The 18,605-nt window shown below is 44.8% G+C and overlaps 1 protein-coding gene across 1 annotated transcript in view; it reads right to left on the reverse strand.

Annotated features, from left to right (window-relative positions):
* Positions 1–1,392: 1,392 nt before the first annotated feature.
* The window catches only part of trim35-39 (tripartite motif containing 35-39), a 41,769-nt gene continuing 24,556 nt past the window's right edge, over positions 1,393–18,605 (reverse strand). Inside the window, exon 6 of the mRNA XM_067446925.1 lies at positions 1,393–2,298. Coding sequence (XP_067303026.1) covers positions 1,826–2,298 — 473 coding nt within the window. The 3' untranslated portion in view covers positions 1,393–1,825. The remainder of the gene's footprint in view (positions 2,299–18,605) is intronic.

An 18,605-nucleotide genomic window follows, 5' to 3' on the forward strand; every position in this document is an offset into this window, starting at 1 on the left:
AGCAGGTGCCAGGTCGTGCTAAAAAACCAAATCTTCATCTCCATAAAGCTTTTCAGCAGATGGAAGCATGAAGTGCTCCAAAATCTCCTGATAGCGAGCTGCATTGACCTTTCCCTTGATAAAACACAGTGGACCAACACCAGCAGCTGACATGGCACCCCAGACCATCACTGACTGTGGGTACTTGACACTGGACTTCAGGCATTTTGGCATTTCCTTCTCCCCAGTCTTCCTCCAGACTCTGGCACCTTGATTTCAGAATGACATGCAAAATTTGCTTTCATCTTAAAAAAGTACTGACCACTGAGCAACAGTCCAGTGCTGCTTCTCTGTAGCCCAAAAGTGTCTTGACCTGGGGAATGTGGCACCTGTAGCCCATTTCCTGCACACGCCTGTGCACGGCGGCTCTGGATGTTTCTACTCCAGACTCAGTCCACTGCTTCCGCAGGTCCCCCAAGGTCTGGAATCAGTCCTTCTCCACAATCTTCCTCAGGGTCCGCTCACCTCTTCTCGTTGTGCAGCGTTTTTTGCCACACTTTTTCCTTCCCACAGACTTCCCACTGAGGTGCCTTGATATGTCTTTCTGTGTCTTCCCCTCTCGCTTGAGGGTGTCAATGATGGCCTTCTGGACAGCAGTCAGGTCGGCAGTCTTACCCATGATTGTGGTTTTGAGTAATGAACCAGGCTGGGAGTTTTTAAAAGCCTCAGGAATCTTTTGCAGGTGTTTAGAGTTAATTAGTTGATTCAGATGATTAGGTTAATAGCTCGTTTAGAGAACCTTTTCATGACATGCTAATTTTTTGAGACAGGAATTTTGGGTTTTCATGAGCTGTCTGCCAAAATCATCAGTATTAAAACAATAAAAGACCTGAAATATTCCAGTTGGTGTGCAATGAAACTAAAATATATGAAAGTAAAATTTTTATCATTACATTATGGAAAATAATCAACTTTATCACAATATGCAAATTTTTGAGAAGGACCTGTATGCACAAAAAACTCAACAAAAAATATTTTTGCCAATTTCCCATTCATTTCCTATGGGGTCATTTTTCACCCGAAGGCCCTGAGTGTTACTATTTTTTTTACACTTAGAATTTTCAAATCCTGTCCCCAGTTTTTTTGGATGATCATATACCAAGTACCAATAAAGTCACCAAGTTTCATACCATTCGGATGAAGCTACGATTTTTAACATTTCTTTAAAAAAAAAAAATTTGGGGTCAGAAATGACCGAAGAACCCCAGAGGGTTAAACTGCAAACACATGAGGAGAGTCTCTGCATTAAAGACACACACATGGCAGATCAACGAGCGGCTGCATTTCTCTCCGGTACGGCAGGAGATTAAACTGAATGTGGAGGATTTGAACTGAGTCCATTAAAGATGACGAAGTCGTAACTTATGTCCGAAAGCTGGCATACTCTTCTGCTACACACTCCAAAGTATATTCTTCACAAAAAGAGTACATATTTTAGGACGTAAAATAAGTAGGAGAATTAGGACGCAGCACTAGTCATCGTCACCTCAGCTCCGCCCACGTCCCGCCTCTTTTCCCATTTTCTGTTATCCGGGCGTGACGCGCTGCCACTCATCTCTACTTTACGCTTCAGAATGACTCTCAGACACTACGTCCATATTTTTTACAGTCCATGGTTCAAAGTTCACCTTAAAGTGAATTTTACATAATATGTTGAATTTAAAACATGTCATTAACAGGACTTTTAAACGATAAGAAATTACATTCAGAAATAACGTTACTAGACCCGTCTTTGTTTTGTATTTTTGTTAGCTGTGGATACACATGTATGACTTTTACAAACAATTCAACAGATCCTCAGATGGGAAAAGCTATAGAAGAATGGAAAGACGGTCTCAGTGAAGGTGGTTGTGAATGTGTATAGATGTGTGTTAGTTACAGGGTCGGAGAACGACACCGTTCCTCTGTCGTAGTTCAGCTGAACTCTGACCCGCTCGAGCTTCTGTTGGACAGGAAAACCCGACTCTTCAAACAGCCTTTGCTGCACACTCCACACACCAGTTTCAAAGAAATCACATCCCTTCCTCTGGTTGGATGCCGTAGTTACTCCCAGAGCCCAGGACGAACTGTCTTTAACCTCCACGTCCCAGCAGTGTGTTCCCGAGTTAAACCCCTCTGAGCCCAGGACACAGGAATGCTCGTCGAATCTCTCTGGATTATCAGGAAGCGTTTGGCTGTCTGACCTGCATGTCAGACTGGTCAGATCATCAGACAAGACGAGATCTGGATGAGCTGTATTTGGATCCAGAATCACAGGAGCTGATGAGACACAATCAACAGGTGCTTTAATTCAGATATTCATATGATCAAGAGTGATATGAACTGTATAATCACTGAAATTAGGAACACTCTGAAACATCATATATACATATACACACACACACACACACACACACACACACACACACACATATATATATATATATATATATATATATATATATATATATATATATATATATATATATATATATATATATATATATACTCATATACATCACATATATCTATTCAACTCAAAGTTTAACTGAACTGAACTGATTTAGAAATGCTTTTGAAATTAAAATTTTGCGTTTCCTTAAAGGTGCACTATGTAGTATTTTTGCAGTAAAATATCCAAAAACCACTAGGCCAGTGTTATATATTTTGTCCAGTTGAGTACCTACAATATCCCAGATGTTTCCAACTATTTGTAAATTGTGAGAAAATTGCTATTTTAACCGAGGAACCGGGACGTCTGAGGGAGTCACCTGTCAATCGCGTGATAACTGCGCTACCCTCGGTTTTATTCTTGCGAAGCGCTTTTCTCTTAGCAGTGTGAACAAGTCACAGCAGCGCCGAGCGAACACACAGAGGAACGTCATAACATCATTTTAAACACACTCAGATGTGTCTGATATGATAAACAGAGCTGCGTTACCTTATACTCATGACCAGAAAAGCGGAAGTGCGCGCCCCCCCGGCGACTGTGTCCCGTCCCGTCATAATCAGTGTTGGGTAAGTTACTCTAAAAAAGTAATTTATTACTAGTTACTAATTGCATCTTCAATAGTGTAATTAGATTACTGTACAAATTACTCTCTGCAAAAAGTATTTAATTACTTATTACTAATTACTTTTTAATTACTTTCTAAATCAACCCTCGAGTTAAGCAATTCAAGGTTCGACATGAAACGTCTCTTTCAAATACATAATATAAAACTACAAAAAATTACTCTTATTAACTGACCAAAGTATTACAAATTTGAGAAGGATACATAAAAACATGCATTTTAAAGTTAGACTATAAATGTTGATGTTAAGTCCACTATTGAATTATTGTCACATGCCTGTCCTGTCTTGTGTGCACATGTGGGTTTTGTCATGTCTCCGGTCTACTGTCAACCCCGCCCTTCTTGTTATCTGATTATTGGTTTATTTGCCCCACCTGTTCTCCCTCATTATCTGCCTTGTTTGTTCCCTTATAATCTCCTTGTGTTTGTCAGTCTGTGTTGGATCCTTGTGTAATGTCTGCGTCTTCCGTCCTCCCCGTGATTCTGTTGGTTTGTTTAAGTTTATATTTTATTAGTCTATTATGTGTTTTTCCCCCTCGTGGGTTGTTGATTTGAGTTTTATGTTTTGTTTTTGTAAATAAATAATCTTTCTCCTGCATTTGAGTCCTCGCACCAATTTCCTGTTTCCTCGTGTCCGTGACGTGACAGAAGGATCCAACCATCTGAGGACTCAGCAGGACTTGTTCTTTGTTATTTGTTTTCCTTTTTTTTCTCCCTTGATGGAGTTCGGGAAGAGACTGCGGGTGATGCGACACCTCAACTCGAAGTACATCCGGCAACAGGGGTCGGATGTACAAGAGTTTGCAGGACTGTTCCTCAAGGAGGTGGAACATCTTGGGCTCAACGAGGCAGAGTGGAAGGAGACTTTTAACCTCTGCCTCGACATGCCCCTCTCTCCAGGGGTGATGGACAGGATGGGGAATCTGGGGTTCTGGGAGTTCGTCTACTGCCTGGGCCCCAGTCCTTCCATGGTGTGTGTTTCGGTGGATCGTGCTCCGGTGGTCCCTTTGCCGGTGGATCGTATTCCGGTGGTCCCAATGCCGGCGGATCGTATTCCGGTGGTCCCAGTACCGGCAGATCGTGTTCCAGTGGTCCCTGCTCCGGTGGTCCCGAAACAGAGGAGGAGGAGAAAAGCCCCCTCCGTGCCTGCTCCGGTGGTCCCGATTCCAGGGGTTCCAGTACCGGTGGATCGTATTCCGGTGGTCTCTTTGCTGGCAGATCGTATTCCGGTGGTCCCAGTACCGGCGGATCGTGTTCCGGTGGTCCCTATGCCGGTGGATCATGTTCCGGTGGTCCCTGTGCCGGTGGATCATGTTCCGGTGGTCCCTGTGCCGGTGGATCGGATTCCGGTGGTCCCAGTATCGGCGGATCGTGTTCCGGTGGTCCCGATTCTGGAGGATCGTATTCCGGTGGTCCCAGTACCGGCGGATCGTGTTCCAGTGGTCCTGAAACGGAGGAGGAGAAGGAAGTCTCCCTCCGTGCCTGTGCCGGTGGATCGTGTTCCGGTGGTCCCTGTGCCGGTGGATCGTGTTCCGGTGGTCCCTGTGCCGGTGGATTGTGTTCCGGTGGTCCGTGTGCCGGTGGATCGTGTTCCGGTGGTCCCAGTTCCGGTTGTCCCTAGGCCGGTGGACTCTGTTCCGGTGAACGCCGCTGGGCAGGAGATGCCTCCCAGGTGCCCTGCTCTCACCGTGCCTCCCAGGCGTCTGGCTCTCACCGTGCCTCCCAGGCGTCTGGCTCTCACCGTGCCTCCCAGGCGCCCTGCTCTCACCGCGCCTCCCAGGGGTCCGGCCCTCACTGCGCCTCCCAGGCGTCCGGCCCTCACCGCACCTCCCAGGCGTCCGGCCCTCACCGTGCCTCCCAGGCGCCCTGCTCTGCCCGCGCCACTGAGGCGCCCAGCTCTGCCCGCGCCGCTAAGGCGCCCTGCTCTGCCCGCGCCGCTGAGGCGCCCTGCTCTGCCCGCGCCGCTGAGGCGCCCTGCTCTGCCCGCGCCGATGAGGCGCCCTGCTCTGCCCGCGCCGCCCTGCTCTCCGTGCGCCGCTGAGGCGCCCTGCTCTCCGTGCGCCCCTGAGGCGTCCTGCTCTCCGTGCGCCCCTGAGGCGTCCTGCTCTCCGTGCGCCCCTGAGGCGTCCTGCTCTCCGTGCGCCCCTGAGGCGTCCTGCTCTCCGTGCGCCGCCCCGGCGCACTGGCCTGCCCGCCCAAAACCAGCACCCTGCTCTGACCACGCCGCCCTGGGTGCCTGAACTTTGTGGGCCACCATGGCCTCCTGAAAATTTTGTTTTCCCTATTCCCTTCTTGTTGACCCTTCCCTTGTTTGTTCCTTCCTTCTCTGTTTCCCCTGTTCCTCCGGTCCCGCCCTGGTCTGTCCCGCCCGTCCCGCCCTGGTCTGTCCCTCCCGTCCCGCCCTGGTCTGTCCCTCCCGTCCCGCCCTGGTCTGTCCCGTCCGTCCCTAGTGGAGCGTCTGGTAGCCGCTCCTTAAGGAGGGGGTAATGTCACATGCCTGTCCTGTCTTGTGTGCACATGTGGGTTTTGTCATGTCTCCGGTCTACTGTCAACCCCGCCCTTCTTGTTATCTGATTATTGGTTTATTTGCCCCACCTGTTCTCCCTCATTATCTGCCTTGTTTGTTCCCTTATAATCTCCTTGTGTTTGTCAGTCTGTGTTGGATCCTTGTGTAATGTCTGCGTCTTCCGTCCTCCCCGTGATTCTGTTGGTTTGTTTAAGTTTATATTTTATTAGTCTATTATGTGTTTTTCCCCCTCGTGGGTTGTTGATTTGAGTTTTATGTTTTGTTTTTGTAAATAAATAATCTTTCTCCTGCACTTGAGTCCTCGCACCAATTTCCTGTTTCCTCGTGTCCGTGACGTGACAATTATGCATAATTATATATAGTATTTAGTTCAATTACATCAGAAGTAACTGTAATTAAATTACAGAAAAAATAAGAGTAATCCCTTACTTTACTTTTTCAAGGGAAAAGTAATTAAATTACAGTAACTAATTACTTAGTAACTAGTTACACCCAACACTGGTCATAATAAACGTCCCGCTGCTCGTGAGCCGTGTGTTTGTATAACAATCGCTCCAGCGGCCGTGCTCAGCTCCACAACACTCGGTCCTGCTCTGCTTCACTACAGTAACGTTAATAATCTCATCCATGATCATGATTTCTGCCCGAGTCCTATTTTCCACCGGCTGTGAGGTGAAGACCACATGTCCCAAGATACTGCGCTTAACCCTGGCGTCATCAAACTACGCCTTTTTTTTGAATAGGCGCCCTACAGTGAATGTAAAGTTGCATAGTGCACCTTTAGCAAAATCCTTATTTTAAAATAAAGAAAGAAAATGTATGGAAACTGCTAGCCTGACTTCCCCATTCTCAGCTCTAGTCAGAATATGAGTCTGATGCTCCATTGGGCTGTGATTATGGGCCGTGTTTCAACCAAACCAGAAAAGACCACAATTGGACAGACCTACAACCAATCAGAGCAACGGAGCGACGCATAGTTGTCGACAGAGCTCAACTGCACGCACACTGGAAGAAGTAGAAGAGGATGAGTGTAAACAATCTTTGCTGGTGTTGTAAAATAATTTAAGGAAACACGGAGTACTTACCAACACGATCAGCATTTCTGAGAGAGATAGTAAAGGTGAATGCAGATATGAACACGTTCTCCAAGTGTTTAGAGAAACTAATATTTCCTCCCCATGCACACAACATTGTTATAAAAAATGTTGTTGTTTACATCAACCCACAAAAATATGCCATCAGACGCCATCATAACTATGCCAAACCTATGGGCCGCAGTGTAGGGAGAAGGATAAAACCATGCAAGCCAATCAGAATCCTCAAAATCAACAACAACGAATAGCACAAGCAACTTCCTGTTCCTTTCAAAACAGCAGACATGTGGAGAGGTTCGTTTGTGTGGACGGACAGCGAAGTGGAGTTAAAAGCGTTTGCACAAAAGCAAAAATGAGTTCCACTTTAACAGCATCCATGATTAAACAAACTCTAATCATAGGGCGCTCACATGACGTACGCATTTTCTGGCGTATAATGTGACATTTGAGAAACTAAAACCCTGTTTCTCTAAGTTCACTCGACAACACATAACCGGCGTTTTCAGAAATCTCCACTTTGGCTGGAGTTTTTAGAAATAATCTTTTTCTGGGATAAAAACGGCCTTATTGTGTAAATGACAGGCCAAAACGCAGGGAAATATCTGTGTTTTCCCATCGTGTAAACGGGGCCTGAACTTCCCGACCTCAGATTCTGTGGGCGGAGCTAAGTTCGGCTGACATCCAGGTTACGAAATTGCTGTTTGTGAATCAAAGAAAAAAATCTTACTAATCTCAGTTCTTTAAATATCTGCAATTATTAAATGTCATTATTTTAATAATCATTAATGATATAATTGATTTTAATATACATACAGTCTTGTTCAAAATAATAGCAGTACAATGTGACTAACCAGAATAATCAAGGTTTTTCGTATATTTTTTTATTGCTACGTGGCAAACAAGTTACCAGTAGGTTCAGTAGATTCTCAGAAAACAAATGAGACCCAGCATTCATGATATGCACGCTCTTAAGGCTGTGCAATCGGGCAATTAGTTGAATTAGTTGAAAGGGGTGCGTTCAAAAAAATAGCAGTGTGGCATTCAATCACTGAGGTCATCAATTTTGTGAAGAAACAGGTGTGAATCAGGTGGCCCCTATTTAAGGATGAAGCCAACACTTGTTGAACATGCATTTGAAAGCTGAGGAAAATGGGTCGTTCAAGACATTGTTCAGAAGAACAGCGTACTTTGATTAAAAAGTTGATTAGAGAGGGGAAAACCTATAAAGAGGTGCAAAAAATGATAGGCTGTTCAGCTAAAATGATCTCCAATGCCTTAAAATGGAGAGCAAAACCAGAGAGACGTGGAAGAAAACGGAAGACAACTATCAAAATGGATAGAAGAATAACCAGAATGGCAAAGGCTCAGCCAATGATCACCTCCAGGATGATCAAAGACAGTCTGGAGTTACCTGTAAGTACTGTGACAGTTAGAAGACGTCTGTGTGAAGCTAATCTATTTTCAAGAATCCCCCGCAAAGTCCCTCTGTTAAAAAAAAGGCATGTGCAGAAGAGGTTACAATTTGCCAAAGAACACATCAACTGGCCTAAAGAGAAATGGAGGAACATTTTGTGGACTGATGAGAGTAAAATTGTTCTTTTTGGGTCCAAGGGCCACAGGCAGTTTGTGAGACGACCCCCAAACTCTGAATTCAAGCCACAGTACACAGTGAAGACAGTGAAGCATGGAGGTGCAAGCATCATGATATGGGCATGTTTCTCCTACTATGGTGTTGGGCCTATGTATCGCATACTAGGGATCATGGATCAGTTTGCACATGTTAAAATACTTGAAGAGGTCATGTTGCCCTATGCTGAAGAGGACATGCCCTTGAAACGGTTGTTTCAACAAGACAATGACCCAAAACACACTAGTAAACGGGCAAAGTCTTGGTTCCAAACCAACAAAATTAATGTTATGGAGTGGCCAGCCCAATCTCCAGACCTTAATCCAATTGAGAACTTGTGGGGTGATATCAAAAATGCTGTTTCTGAAGCAAAACCAAGAAATGTGAATGAATTGTGGAATGTTGTTAAAGAATCATGGAGTGGAATAACAGCTGAGAGGTGCCACAAGTTGGTTGACTCCATGCCACACAGATGTCAAGCAGTTTTAAAAAACTGTGGTCATACAACTAAATATTAGTTTAGTGATTCACAGGATTGCTAAATCCCAGAGAAAAAAATGTTTGTACAAAATAGTTTTGAGTTTGTACAGTCAAAGGTAGACACTGCTATTTTTTTGAACACACCCCTTTCAACTAATTCAACTAATTGCCCAATTGCACAGCCTTAAGAGCGTGCATATCATGAATGCTGGGTCTCATTTGTTTTCTGAGAATCTACTGAACCTACTGGTAACTTGTTTGCCACGTAGCAATAAAAAATATACTAAAAACCTTGATTATTCTGGTTAGTCACATTGTACTGCTATTATTTTGAACAAGACTGTATATATATATATATATATATATATATATATATATATATATATATATATATATATATATATATATATATATATATATATATATATATGTAACAACAACGACTCATGAGTTTAATGTCTCGGGGAATAATTAACTCAAAAGGGATTTAATATTCAATATTCATGAATTTATGAATATAATTTGCCAGTTGTTCATTACGTATTAAAATTTTCCGATAGGGAAAATTGTTTAATTAAATACAAGTAACCCTTTATGAAATTGCCTGAAATTATCCTACTAAGTTTGTCCTGCAAATTAGTTATAGACTTTTCAAATCAATTCTCAATAAAGGGATTACTGCTTTACGAGCGCATAAGAAACATTAACTTTACTGATCAGGATAAGTTCAATATTTCAAATGGTCATACAGTTTACTTTACTAACATAGTAGCATAAGCAGTTAGGTAACGTTTAGATCGCAAGTTTCATTGACTTTGTGTATGTGGCAGAATAACAGACTCAACTCATTAAATGTCTTTCGGAGGTTTAATAAACACAGACTAAAAATAACACTACAATTCACACAGAAAGTACATACTAAATATGCAACAAGAGAGTAGAAGTATAGATATTAACGAAAGAATACATAAAAGAGAATAATGAATAGACTGAAGTTAGAGAGAGATAAAAGAGAGAGAGAGAGAGACAAAGAGAGTGAGAGAGAGAGACAAAGAGAGTGGGGGAGGGTAAGAAACAGCTTTCCTTCAGTTCAACCAAATACAACCTTCACGGAGTTAATTTATCCCAACGGGAGAATAACACACCCTCTTTACAGCAGTAAGAAATAGAATACTTGCATTCTTTTTGGTTTCGTTTTGGCTTCTCGCTTGTGTGCATGTGTGTCTGCGTGTCCGGCGGTCCGGCGGTCCGGCGGTCCTTTCCGAGGTTGGGAGGGAAGCGGCTGTTTGCTTTAGCGATGCTTCGTGTTCTTGAAGATCGGATTGTAGAAGAGAAGATTTTTGGAAGAGATGAGGCCTGCTTGGAGGGCCTGCATTGGTGGCATGGCTTAAGTGCCAGCCCCCCCCCCCGTGGGTGTTGGCTCCCACAGGAGAGAGTTGAAGAAGTGAACAGAGCGGAGTAAGAGAACAAGAAGAAGAGGGAAGAGGCTGTCTTCACTGGTCTTTTTAAGGTCTGGAAATAGTCCCACCCTCCAGGGTTAGACTTAACCAATGAGAGTGTTGGGATTTCCCGGCGGGAAATTCCTCAGCAGAATTTATAGCTCTTTGTTTGAAGGTTCGACTCAGTGGGTCTCTGAGTCTTCATACTATAATTAATGCAACAAACACACACTGCATTTTCTGAATAAGTGATATACATGGAAGTGTAAGTCGTGAAGTGAGCATTAATTTGATAGGAGACATGACATATATGAGGTTATCGGAACTAGTACTTTGTTAAGACAACGACAAAAAGATGCAAAATACCATACAGAATAAACATTTTACAAGACAGTTATGTGTTTACATATAATGTCCTGGGGTGCATGTTCATTTATAGATGGTTTGTCTATAATTTGAGGAAAAAGCTCTGTGTCTCTGTGTCAAAAGCTCTGTGGCCACATTCTTTCCGGCCATAAAACACCTTATCAGATGGTTTCCAGGGTGACTGAAGAATCCTTCTCTGTTGTGTTGGGGGAAGGTCTGTCCATCAGCACACTTTCAAAACATATTTGTTAGATGTAACTGGCGATTGTGTGTTTGATTCGCCTGAGTCGCTACATAATCCCCCCTTTCGCTAGTTGTTGTCCCTCCTATGGACAACAACGAGCGATATCAAAAGTTCAGGAAGATCAGACACACCATAGCCATGTTAGGCTCCAGTTGTTTGTGTCTCCTGAAGTGATGTTCGTTCCACGGCAGATAAGGCAGACAGTAGCCCAGTTCAGGTCTCTGTGCTTGTGCAGCAGGTGTCGAGGCAGCAGGTGCCCTGACGGTGCGTCACCTGTCATCCAGAAGTCCGTTTGTGTGGTGCAGGTGTGCTGTGGGCTTTCTGCAGCCCTGGGTGGAACCATGTTCCTCGCAATGGCAAGTCAGTCCTTTAGGTCTCCTGCCTAGGAAGATGGACTGTGCATCTTGACACTTTTATGTCCTATGCTGACTAGGAACTTTTCAGAGGGTGCCTCGCATTGTGGCCAGGCTGGGTGCCTTCTGGTGATCCACTTTGGTTTCTCTGTTTCAAAGTTCAAAGTCATTGGGGTTTTGAGAATCCCTTCAGAGGCGGCCTTGTGTTCGTTAAAGGCCTTCTTTCTCAAATCACATGCATGACATAGTGTGGGGCTTGGCAGTATTGCCTACAAGGTGACTACCTGGTGTTGGAGGAGAAGGTTCTTGAAGCTGGTATAAGGTTAGGCAGAGGGCTTGGGCTCCTCCCCCCTTTTGCGTTTGTGTGCAGGGCTGGAGGAGCTTGCGCTGCTGATGTGAAGTTCAGGAGAGTACGTCTTTCTTTTAAGGATTCATTTGCAGTTGGTGATCAGCAGTCCAGGTTGCTCTCTCAGTGCGATGCCCGAGGTTGGACCCGGTGTGATGATGTCTGGTGGTGGCTGGCCTCTGATTGTCTGGAGGCACAGGAGCATGATCACGGCCGCGTTTCTTAGGCATTTCCAGATCTGTTGCATGGCCTCAGTAGTGAAGTGGATGCCTCTGTCTGAGTTGATTCTCAGTGGCAATCTTGACAGGAAAAAGATGTGATTCATCAGGTGGTATGCCGTGGTCTGGGCGGTGTCGTTGGGTGCTGGTTGACACTCCACCCACTTGGTAAACTGGCACACCACTGTGAGAAAGTACTTTTTGCCTTTTGTGGACCTGGGCAGGGGTTCTACCCGGTCGATTTGTAGGTTTGACCATGGGAACGTGGTCCCTCTGTGTTGCAGTGGGGCTCTGTGGTTCGGGTTTGCTGGTTGGAACCGGCAGCGAACTAGCCCTTCTCTAACATACTCTGCCGCATCTTGATGCATCCCAGGCCCATATGCCACCTGTTTCAGTGTGTCATACGTGGCTCTGGTGCCGTGGTGTCCCGCACATGGTGTGTTGTGGGCGTACATTAGCATCACCCCCCTTTGCGACCGTGGCACTACAAGCTGTGGCGCTGTGTTGCCATCGGGTGCACACCAGAGAATGTTGTCCATAATACGCATCATGTGTCTGGAGTTATGTAGATGCTTGTGGCTAGAGTCATCAATGAGCTCATAGTCGGTGATAGGGTGGTTGGAGGGGTCTGAGAGGTGGTCAAGAATTGTCTTTATTGCAGTGTCAGAGGTTTGCATATCCGCAATATCGTTGTTGGAAATTTGCGGAGTTAGCGATAGCAGCTGCAAGGCCGGCATTGTAGCCGGTGTCGATCGCTTGCTGTGGGTTAGCACTGCAACAATGGGGCTGGATGTGGGGTTCGGGGGTGCCCACATGTCGCCGTGTGTTGTGTTTTTACTGATTGCATTGCACAGTGGTAGACTTTTGGTTGAGTTGTCTGCCCACAGTGCAGGGATACTGTTCGTTGTGATAACGTCATTCAGCTGTAGGTCATTCATGACCTGGGGGCAGACGGCATCAGAGTCTTTGGATAGCTGAAATGTGCAAAGTAGCGAACTTGAACTTGGCTTTGGGGCTGAGGCTGTGTTGTCACAGTGTGCCGCAGGGGGTCCCGTGGCCTTTGTGACCTGGCAGTTTGGCTCTGTGGGAGTTCCCGTGACCTCTGTGACTTGACAGTCTTGCTCAGACGGTGTGTGTGTCTGAAGGGGCAGAGGGTCACGCACCTGAGCCCAGACTTTCAGCTGTTTGAAGTCCAGTACGGGTTCGAAGCGGTCCAGCAGGTCTTTTCCGATGAGAAACGGATAAGTGTTCATAGGGGAGATATAGACTGGGTGTATCAGCCTCATAGGTCCAATTGTCAGGTGGATGGAAGCTACGTGCTTGAGCTGGATGTCGTTTTGGCTATACGACTGCACATTTAGCTTACAAGTGTGAAGGTTAAGGGTGCGATTTTTCCTCTGTGCTTCAAATCTGAGTCTTTCAAACAGTTGGGCGGATATAAGCGTGAGGTCGGAGCCAGTGTCAACTAGGGCTTCGAGCTTAAATTCCCTTTCCATAGTGATAGTCAGATAGAGTTTTCGAGCCATCCCCTTCTCGATTAGGTTTCCCAGGAGTCTTGGTGTGGGGACCTGTGTGTTGCTTGATAAGCCGTCTGGATATGTGTCAAGTGTCTCATTATGCGTGCAAACAATCAAAGCAGCGCTTTCTGGTACGCTGGGCTGTCCCATGATGCTGTCTTGATTAGAGGCTGTTGCTGTCAGCTGTCGTGTGGGTGTGCTGCTGACGTGTGGGGGTGCAACAGTTATTACACTAGTCCGTGGTTGGAGGACATTGTTCAGGGTGGATGATTCAGTTGCAGGAAGGGCGGGAAGGTTGATTTCAGGTATCATGTCTAGTCGTGCTGTACCTGGTCCGTCCTTCTTGTCTTCCTTGTGAGGTTTCTGTCGGAGGAGCTCTTTCAGGATCTTTATGAGCTCTGTAACTTCAGAAGCAGCTACACTTTCTTTGCCAGACGTGGGTTCAGGTCTGGGCCTACCATTGTCCCGTCGAGAGTGGCCTCTTCGCTGGCTTTCTGGGCGAGGCGGGTCCCAGGATCCTTCAGAGCGATCGCTCTGGTACCGTGGACGGTTGCCATTATGACCACGCTGCCCCCTGCTGGCTTGGAGTGGTTTGGACTCTCTGTTGACGGGTCGGTAACTGTGGTTCTGTTTGGCGCCCTCTAGGGTTAGCTCTGGGTGGTGCACAGAGACAGGGCAGATGGTGGGCTGTTTTACAGTCTTTTCAGAAATGGTTTTCTGTTTGACGTAAGCTTTGTGAGCCAAGTCTCTTAACTGTGGCGTGCCCATGCTGCGCGGGCACGCCAGCACCCCCAGGTGGTAACTGATGGTAGGGTGCAGGTTTCGGAGGAAAAGAGTTTTGAAGTTGATGTCCTCTTCCATGCCTGGGTCGTTACGTGTCCCGAAGTAGGCACGTCGCAGTCTGTTATAAAAGTTCTGTGAGGTCTCACGTCGAGCTTGCTTGAGGTCCATGGCAGTGATGAACCCCTGGTCTGACTCGGGATCGGAGTACTCACGAATTAGAGCTTGTCGTAGATGCCAGTAGTCCGCTTTGATGGCCTCTGGTTGTCGATCCAGAAAGCTGCGTACGTCACGATTAGACGTGGCCCTGAGCAGGTACAGTCTGTCCCAGTTGTTCGCGTGAGCGACAGTTTGCAAGTAAAAGTCTATGTCTTTTAAGTATGCGTGGACGTCGTGTCCTCCTGCCGGGTCTGGGCTGAAGGTAGGAATATTTCTGGCCAGCTTGTCAAGGTTCTTTGAAGCTTCGTGGCTGTTGACCTTGACTTCCTGGAAGGGCGTCCTTTCCTTTGCTGCTGACGGGGATTCGTGGAGACTGGCAGGTGATCTTTTAAACAGGGGGCTGTCGTCCCCCTTTGTAGCTCTTGCTTCGTGGCTAAAATGTGCGGAGTAACTGGTCAGGGGAAACTGTGTGTTGTGTGTTTCCCCCTTCCGGTAACGTTGCACTATATATGATTGTCTCAGTTCTCTTTGCACCATGTCAAGTTCATTTTTGAGCTCGTGTCTTTGCTGGATGAGCTCGTCGATCTCGGCTTGTGCCGACTGCAAATGTTTTGCATAGACTTTAGCTTTAATGTCTCTGTTTTTAAGTTCATCAGTGGCTCTCTCCAGGAGGGATTCGCCACGCCGAAGCTTTTCGTCGAGGTGTTTCCTGGCGTCTTTCTCTGACTGTATTCGTCGGTCGGTGTCACGACGGAGCTCCTTCAGGGTCTTTTGAAGTCTTTCTATTTCTTTTCTTTGTTCTTTGTCTGTTTCGTCATCTTTCTCTGTGTCTAGAAGCTGATCTAGACGAAGCTGGGTGAGGGCTTGGTCTCTCCGGGCCTCCTTGGCTTGAAGCTTTAGCGTTGCTGCCTCCTGTTCCAGGTTGTCGTAGCTCCCTTTGCTTAGACGTGCCTGTGCGATGAGGACGTGGGCGAGGCTTCCGAGGATCTTGGCCACTTCCTTGTTGGAGTAGCTGTGCGTGGGGTCGTGTGTCATCAGCTGGTCTAGCTCGGTGTCCAGTTGTTCCTGGTTCAGCTGTCCCAGACTTCCTTGACTGGTGGCCGTTAGCGCTTCCAGCCATGTCGTTAGGTGGTCCCACGGGACGGCGGAACTGGGTGCACGGAACATTACTGCGGACGAAAGAAACACAGCACACACACACACACAGAGAGAGAGCCAATGCAAGCTTGTTCTAAGCTAATGAGCTATCGTACGGATAGCTGGGAATTTTGGCTAACTGATCTAGACAGTTAGATAATTAGACAATTCAGACAATTAGGTGGGCGGTAGCCCTGGGGGGTCACTTGGTGAACTGCTGCTCGGTCGTCCCGGGACTATTTAATTCTCCTTGGGGTCTCTTGGTGAACTGAAAGAAACACAATCGGGATAGTCCAACAGTGAGGATAGGAAAGAGCACAGTGGAAACAAACACAAGATGAATTGGTCTGTAATGAAAGGAATGTCAGCGTGCGCGCCGGGAGTGTTAGGGAAATTAATTGGCTAAATGCTCAAGATATACTAAAATTCGGCTTGTACTATGGGTTATCCCATTTAGCTCATCCGGGGTGAATTGAGGTCGCTTAAGTGGAAGATTAAATATCAAGAGCAATTTAGAAAAAGGCAAAAGTTTCTGTCAAGTAATGATAAAACAAAAGCACTTTTGATACTGTTTGTAATTACCAGACTGAGCTTTATTCCCAATGGGAGGGGAAAAGAAAACTTTTGCAGAGAGAAAAATAAAAAATAAAATAAAAAATAAATAAAATAAAAATAAAATAATAATAATAATTTTTAATTAAAAAAAATTAATTAAAATTAAAAATTAAAATTAAAAATTAAAAATTAAAATAAAATTATAAATAAAATAAAATAAAATAAAATAATAAAAAAAATTAGAAGCTCAACTTAATTCAAATTAAATTCAAAGCAAGTTTAAATGAAATTTAAATAAGCCTGTAAGGAAAATCAAATAAAAGAAAGCCAATCAAAAATCTTATCCTATAATGATTAATCTCTAAGTGGGAGTTATCCAAATAAAATAATTAATCAGAAAGGGAGTAGGGATTTAGTGTTGCGCTGACTTAACAGGGTATAGCCACACGGTGGCGTCCTTCCTTCCAATTTGACTGTCTGTGACTTAAACCTAATTTCACTTTGGGTTAGAGGAAGTTATGTTTCTTTTTAAACTTCAAATTCGAATAAGGGTGTTTAATCAGCGAGAAAGGAGATTTGGTTGTTGCTAGAAAAATTGTATAAATGAAACTGTGTACAACAGTAAGCAATAAACAATTTATAGGCTCAAACTTATTTTGTTAAGGCAGAATCACATAACGGAGAGTGAAACTATCCGAATTTATCCACACGATGGCGCTATTGCGCCCGCCCTAGACTAGAGTTAGTTAGGCGGAAATGCTCACCAGATGGCTTTGTCTGGTTCTAGAGTCGCCCTCTGGCGGGTTGCAAGCGGCGTTGCAATTCTTGAGTCGCCTCTGGCGGTTTGCAAGCGGCGTTGCAATTCTTGAGTCGCCCTCTGGCGGTTTGCAAGCGGCGTTGCAATTCTTGAGTCGCCCTCTGGCGGTTTGCAAGCGGCGTTGCAATTCTTGAGTCGCCCTCTGGCGGTTTGCAAGCGGCGTTGCAATTCTTGAGTCGCCCTCTGGCGGGTTGCAAGCGGCGTTGCAATTCTTGAGTCGCCCTCTGGCGGTTTGCAAGCGGCGTTCCCTACACTCTACTGGCTTTTGCACTCATTTAAAAATGACTGCACTTTATGTGCACGAGCAACGAAACGGGTGACAAACAGGAATTTATCTTCTGCCTATTCACGCATTTTACATGGACTCCAATAGACATTTATCAATATGGCTGACGGTTTTCAGCATTTTTGATTCAAATGTTTTAGGTCTCAGGTCTTTGGTTAGCTAAGCCAGACTTAAACCAGGAGTTATCGTTTATCTTAACGATATAATAATTATTCTGAGGCCCCTTATATTGTACAGGAGAGTCTCGTCCTGTCCCAATCTTCCGCACAGATAGAAACTTTTTGTAGTTCAGATCAAGCGGGATAACGCAACGTACGTGTCTACAGACATCATCAAAATCTCATTATTTTGATGGAACACATAATATATTGCTCGAGTCAAATGTATGGATTTTCTACAATACATTCGTTTGGAAATCACGCGGATAAAACCTATTGCGCCTACGGCCTGCAGAGTTTTTCGGAGATCACGCGGATTTTCGTACCGTTCATATTTTTATTAATATAATCCGGCTACTTCAACATTTCTCAGCATCTGTTTATGCTTGGGTTCGCCTTGCGCGTACCGTTCAATTCACAAAACAACACCAAAACAAAACGAAACAAAAACGCGCGTGCAGGTTATTAATACTCCAAAAATACACAATGAATAGAATATGAATATCACTCACACATACACAAACGTTTGAAACTTGCCCGCATTTTTCTCCACCAAATACATAGTGCGAGAATACTAATGAGTTTAATGTCTCGGGGAATAATTAACTCAAAAGGGATTTAATATTCAATATTCATGAATTTATGAATATAATTTGCCAGTTGTTCATTACGTATTAAAATTTTCCGATAGGGAAAATTGTTTAATTAAATACAAGTAACCCTTTATGAAATTGCCTGAAATTATCCTACTAAGTTTGTCCTGCAAATTAGTTATAGACTTTTCAAATCAATTCTCAATAAAGGGATTACTGCTTTACGAGCGCATAAGAAACATTAACTTTACTGATCAGGATAAGTTCAATATTTCAAATGGTCATACAGTTTACTTTACTAACATAGTAGCATAAGCAGTTAGGTAACGTTTAGATCGCAAGTTTCATTGACTTTGTGTATGTGGCAGAATAACAGACTCAACTCATTAAATGTCTTTCGGAGGTTTAATAAACACAGACTAAAAATAACACTACAATTCACACAGAAAGTACATACTAAATATGCAACAAGAGAGTAGAAGTATAGATATTAACGAAAGAATACATAAAAGAGAATAATGAATAGACTGAAGTTAGAGAGAGATAAAAGAGAGAGAGAGAGAGACAAAGAGAGTGAGAGAGAGAGACAAAGAGAGTGGGGGAGGGTAAGAAACAGCTTTCCTTCAGTTCAACCAAATACGACCTTCACGGAGTTAATTTATCCCAACGGGAGAATAACACACCCTCTTTACAGCAGTAAGAAATAGAATACTTGCATTCTTTTTGGTTTCGTTTTGGCTTCTCGCTTGTGTGCATGTGTGTCTGCGTGTCCGGCGGTCCGGCGGTCCGGCGGTCCGGCGGTCCTTTCCGAGGTTGG

Source organism: Pseudorasbora parva, chromosome 6 (assembly GCF_024679245.1).
Source record: "Pseudorasbora parva isolate DD20220531a chromosome 6, ASM2467924v1, whole genome shotgun sequence".
NCBI lineage: Eukaryota > Metazoa > Chordata > Actinopteri > Cypriniformes > Gobionidae > Pseudorasbora > Pseudorasbora parva.